The 5,676-nt window shown below is 41.3% G+C and overlaps 1 protein-coding gene across 1 annotated transcript; it reads right to left on the bottom strand.

Moving 5' to 3' along the window:
- Window positions 1–1,857: 1,857 nt before the first annotated feature.
- On the bottom strand, window positions 1,858–2,823 carry LOC146813272 (taste receptor type 2 member 4-like). The gene has a single exon (XM_085615350.1). The coding sequence runs from the start codon at window positions 2,821–2,823 to the stop codon at window positions 1,858–1,860; it is 966 nt and encodes a 321-aa protein (XP_085471476.1).
- Window positions 2,824–5,676: the final 2,853 nt, after the last annotated feature.

Genomic DNA, 5,676 nt, shown 5'->3' with positions numbered 1-5,676 from the left:
GTGCATCAACATAGGCCTCATTTACGAGGCACTTTTTTGATGCTCTGGTGGCACAGCATATTTACGAGGCCACTCAATGCCACTTTCTGTGGTTTTTCAAGTCCTTTTAAATATGTTCCGCTTTCACGCAGAACACTGTGTGAAAGGTGCGTTCCATGGGTGTTACAACTCAGCACTCATTTGTGGCATTTCCAGATTTACGAAGAATGGTGAACCTGGGAATGTGTCAGAAACGTATGCCTCCCCAGGGGAGGAGTAGGAGTGGCGCAACAAGGAGAAATTATGTTATTTCTTTCCATTGTTCCTCTTTCTATTCGTGCTGCATTCTGCACAAAAACTATCATCCCTGCAATGCAGACACCCTTGCAACATGACACAAGCTTGTCTGCGTTGGTGCATGGCTGCTATTTGTGAGCCGGTGCAGGGGAGAAGGACAGGAATGCCACGTATCTTGTAAATATGGCGCATTCCTGACCTTTTCTTTGATACAAGGTAGTGCAGCAGGAAGGCCTGCTGCGCTGCCAAGTGTCAAACGTTTGTAAATGAGGCCCATACTTTTAAAACTGAGCTTAACATTTTCCCATTTACATGTATGATCCGTTTGGCCATCCAACTCTCAACCCACAGCTTTTCCACACAATTCTGTACACATGGTATTAATTTGACAGTATTCAGCAGAGCAAGGTTGACCTTAAATATTCATCAAATTTAAAGAGAATCCGGTTGTGATATTCAATGTCATCTAAACATTTTGCCATGCATTATACTGTAAATAGAAGGCAGCTCTGGAGCTTTTTTTTGGAGAAAGCTCCCCTTGAGTGCTCTGTTTTCCAAATTACATTACACGCTGTTAGTCCTAGAAGCAAATGATTTCAGGCGAAAACAGCAATTTGAATTCACTCAAAAACATGAAGTGAGATATGGTGAACTTTTTACTTAAGACTGTGGTATCAAAACTAATGGCATATTGTCAAATTGAAAAGACTTACTACATATACAATACTCACACCTTCTAGTGGTGCAGGTATGCAATATTGATCTGAAGATAACTCAAAGGGAACATACAATGTGGATAGTTTCACCCTAGCCTGCATCTCTGACAAGCACCACCAAGAGGTGTTCTAGAGCATGGTTCCCAAAAGGTTCAGACTATAAATAAACATGCCTTTAATTTCAATATTTACTTGTCACATTCCCTACGTTTCAAAGACAGGGGTCAAATGTCAGGATACATATTCTGCTGCTTATTTTTCACAAGGGGACTGGTGTTTATGAACTTCTCCCACTTTGCAGTGAGAGAAAGGAAAGGAAAGTGAATTAAGTGACAATCCTTCTGGGGTACATGAAGTGTGAAAGGAAAGTTGGAGAATGTCATTTGTTCCTATGAAAAATAAAAAACAAATACCTGTGAATGAATTGTACAGTTGTACACACTCAACAGTTGGAAGAGCAAAGTAAAGCTCATTTTCCTGTCATTCTGTGTGATGGAAACAAAGATTTTTAGTAGGAGCAGAACAATTGAGACACTTTACTTAAATAAATGATAAATATTCACTGAAACCAGATTTCCACACATTGTCATTTGTGTACAATATAGTTTTATCTATAAAACTGTATGTCTGTGCAAATTTAGTAACCATGTCAATGAAAAATTTCCTGTCTGCACCTAATGCGCCATCACACTGTGCTTTAATTACAATAGAACATTGCCCACCTCATGTCCATTAAAGCTAGGTAGGTGTTGAATGTTTCTTGCATTAAAAAGTGAGTTGTGATTCTAAAATGTTGGGAAGCACTCTTCTAGAGTGTTTTGTTGTTTGATGACCGCTGCTTGGGTTTTGGGACTTGTAACATCAATCAGTGGATGGCTCCTTTGAGTATTTCTTCAGGCTCTTCTCTTTCATAACACATGGAGAGAGTCAAGATCCTGATCAGTGCCTTCTTTAGTCTGGCTATTCCCATAATCAGGATTACAGAGTTAATGGCTGGGAAGTAAGCAACAACAAGGGTAGACGAAAATGAGATCATGCTGTCGGAAGGGTAGACGTATAAATATCTCAGGCATTGGGTAACATAGAACGCAGAATAAAGGAGTAGGAGGGAGGCCACTGTTTTTACTGCACCAAAGGGAGCATCCATACGTGTGTTGTTGAAGTCCTCTGTATTTTGTCTCATCCTCCTCATGTGTCTGCAGAGCGTGCTGAGGATCGCTATAGCTGAGAAAGTAAATATTGCAAAGACCAACAATATGTTGCTGATATATGCTGTGTTCTTCACATCCAGTATTTTTGGGCCAAGGACTGATGCATTAGAATTTGAAAAGATTGAAAAGTTGGAAGGACCATTTCCAGCTGAAAGAACCTCAAAATTAAAGGCTGAGGGAAGACATGATGCCAGGGAAATCACAGCTGAGCCCAAAAGTAGCCAGTGCACGTTCTTTAAGAATCCCTTGATCAGTCGAACTGCACAGGCTTGAGTGAAGCTCACAATCTTCACACAGCAGTACACGCAGAACCAGGTGGCAAACCAGAGGCTGCAGCAGCGAAGCCAAAACACAACCACAAAGAAGCGGTTGAGGGCACTGTCCATTGTGGAGTAGGCTTCTTTCAAGGTAGGGTTGGTTTTGATGACAAAGTAAAGGCACAGGTGACCAATGTTGGTGAAGGCAAGGCTGGAGAGGATGAGGTCACAGGAGCTAAGGTCACTGCTCCTTTTAACCCATTCAATGAAATTCACTGTGAGGATGAACAGGTTTCCCATAATCCCAGATATCAAAGCGATGACTTGAAGCACAAGCATGGATGCATCCACTGGTGAAGCCATTTCATGTTTTTTCCAGTTAGAGTTGGTCACCTGCTTTAAGATGCTTCAATCCAGGGAAAATGTTGAGCTCTTTCAAAGCTTCAAAGTGTTCCCCTTCGGCCGAGAAGTTGCACTCAGCAAGAAAATATGCTTCATCGTAATAAATGCACTAATTTAACTAATGCAAATGGTGGCCTGCTCCACTCTCGAGCCTGTGACCACGACTCCTGATTCTCATTATCATCTTGTGCTTCTCCTTCGTCTATAATGGAAACTAATTTGCAATGTGGCCAAAGGGATTCAAATGTAGCCCAGGTTAATTGTTTACAATTTGCATAAATCCCTAAGACAACAAATGTAGACACGGGATGGGTATATACTGTGTAGAAACACAAGTTCATAGGGAATGGAAGATCTTTTTAAAACATTCTGGTTAAAGAAAATGAAGGAAAACATGACATGTATTTTAAATGCTTTAAGAACTCAAAGAGCAGCATCTTGTCTCTGCAGAGGTTCTGTGCATTGGGAGCAGGGGAAGGTGCTAGTCAATGCCTGTATAACCAGGAAAAGTGAGATTTGCTGCAGGGAAATCTATAGATGGAAGAGATGCAGGAGATTTGAATGTCTTATGCTATTGCACGGTGACATGGGGATACCTGTTGATAGCTATTTGTCGGTAGTTGCCTAACATTCTTCAGTTGGAAAGCCCAACAGTATAGCAGAAAGTGCCTCTGTTTTCTTTTGTGTAAGTGTGTCCAGGCAATTGTCACACTTTGCTAACCTAGATGAAGCTACTCAGTTCCCCCATGTAGTTTTTTAAACCACTCTCCCCTGAAGTGTAAGGGTAATGCTTTGCAAATAAAAGTACATTTAGGAAGGACCATCATTTTAATTAGGTTAGTTAAATAGTAAATAGTAAAATAGAGAGGGAAAGGTAGGTACATAAATAGAGGAGCTTCTTGGTTTCCAGTGTAAGTCTATTAAAATGTATTTGTACCATGATATCCATATCTTTCACCACTCGTACTCCTAGATACCTAATTTCTTTTTTTTCGAATGGATTATCAGTCGCACCATTCCAGGTCATAATTTCTGTTTTGTCTTCATTTATTAGATAACACAAAACTCTCCCAAAGTCAATTAAAATATTTAAAATCATGGGAAAGGAGCCTTAAATGTTGTGTATAAATCATCGGTCATCCGCTTAGAGGGTCTTTTTTTAACCCACACGTGATACTGGAAAGTTATGATCTTCTGTTCACTCCTCGTCCCTCTAGCGATTGGTTCAATGTGCAAACTGAACAATAAGAGGGATAGTGTGCACCCTTGATGAGTGCCTCTTCCTATTTGGAATTGCGCTGTGAGAGAACCATTGAGTAATATCCAGGCAGTTGGTTTGCTGTAAATATTATTTATTGCCTTAAGGAAACTATCACCTAAACCACTTTGTTTGATGCCTGCGTATAGAAATGGACAACTCACTCTATCAAAGGCCTTAGTGGCATCAGCAGTTATGATGGTGAGAGGTGAGTTTGTTCCTATAGCCATGTCTATCACACTCACCAAATCATGAAGCCTTTTTGATTTTCATGAACAAGCCCTCTAATCACTTTATCAAGTCATTTAGCTAATATTTATGTGTAAATATTATAATCATTGTTAATAAGGATGTGGGTCGATATGATTCACACCTTTATAGGTTTTCATTAGGCTTTTAAAATTATTGGTATTGTAGCTTAATTCCATGATGGTGGGGCAGGTAGGTCATGTACATATATTGCATTTATTAGGCGGGCAAAACAGGAGTAAGTTCATCTTTCATAACCTTATATAGCTTGTTTGGTATACCTTCGGGCCTTGTGCCTACCACTTTTTAACCCTCTGACAATTCTGCATACTTCCGCTGTGCTAGTTACTTGATTTAGATACTGCTGATTTTCCTGATCAAATATAGAAAGAGTGTCCTCCTTTAACCAATTATCTATTTGTTCTTCTGCAGCTGTTGAATCATGAGTATATAGATCCTGAAAGAAGTTGACTGAGGCCCCCCCACTGAGCTTGGTTGAGCTAAGCTACGTAGTTCCATGTTGTGGGTATTTGTAGCTGTAATGTGGTCAGAGTTGTTTAAATTAGGCTGTTTTTCAATGTCCTGAACTTTAAAGCATGAGCTAAGGGAAAGCAGGATTTTGACTCTCTCCCCTGGGATAGCCGCTTTATCTCTGGTATCTTTTTTCTTACCAGCCTGGTTTAATGCCTGAGTAGGAGGAGATACAGTGAATAGCGACTTCTGTGCTTGAGCAGCAGAGGCAGGAGTGGGGGTGAGCTAATACCCCTTTTCTGCTGTGGGCCACTATATTTTCTCACCTGTCAAATCCAGCTGGTCTATCTTCTTCCCAGGGGCATTCCTTGTAGTGCTGTGGAGCTTTTTGTCGTTTAGTTTTGGCCCCAAGCCCGGTTGCTCACTAAGGGCTCAAAAGTTGTGTCTTGGGACCGTAGAGAAGCTATGCGCCTAAGCGTACTGGAGTATGAGGTCACTAGCTTGTGCTGATGCTGCCTTCTGTGCCCAGGAAACTGATTCGGGCTGAAGCATACTGATCTCGGCATAGATGCAAGGCAGCCAATGATCATGGAGGCCTTGAACATCCCTGGCTGCAAAGTGCAATGAGAAGGAAGGCAAACCTCAAAACCCGGGCCGCCCATGCAATCCAGTAACACCGTCAAAATGAGCCCGACATTAGGGCAAAGGAGCCCGCTTGGGAATCTTGAGGTAAGAGGTTTCAGTTTCTGCTGCCCTTCTAAGTTAAGTGTCAGAGAGATGGAAAGCTCCTAGCAGGCATGTCAGCTATTTCCCTGAAAAAAAGCCAGATTTTCAAA

Source organism: Triturus cristatus, chromosome 7 (genome assembly GCF_964204655.1).
Source record: "Triturus cristatus chromosome 7, aTriCri1.1, whole genome shotgun sequence".
Lineage (NCBI taxonomy): Eukaryota > Metazoa > Chordata > Amphibia > Caudata > Salamandridae > Triturus > Triturus cristatus.
Note: the sequence above shows the minus strand (reverse complement) of the source record. Positions and strands in the feature narration are given on the sequence as shown.

Bases quoted from the DNA above. Each gene is read 5' to 3' on its own strand.
- LOC146813272 (XM_085615350.1), bottom strand. From the start codon at position 2,823: ATGGCTTCACCAGTGGATGCATCCATGCTTGTGCTTCAAGTCATCGCT.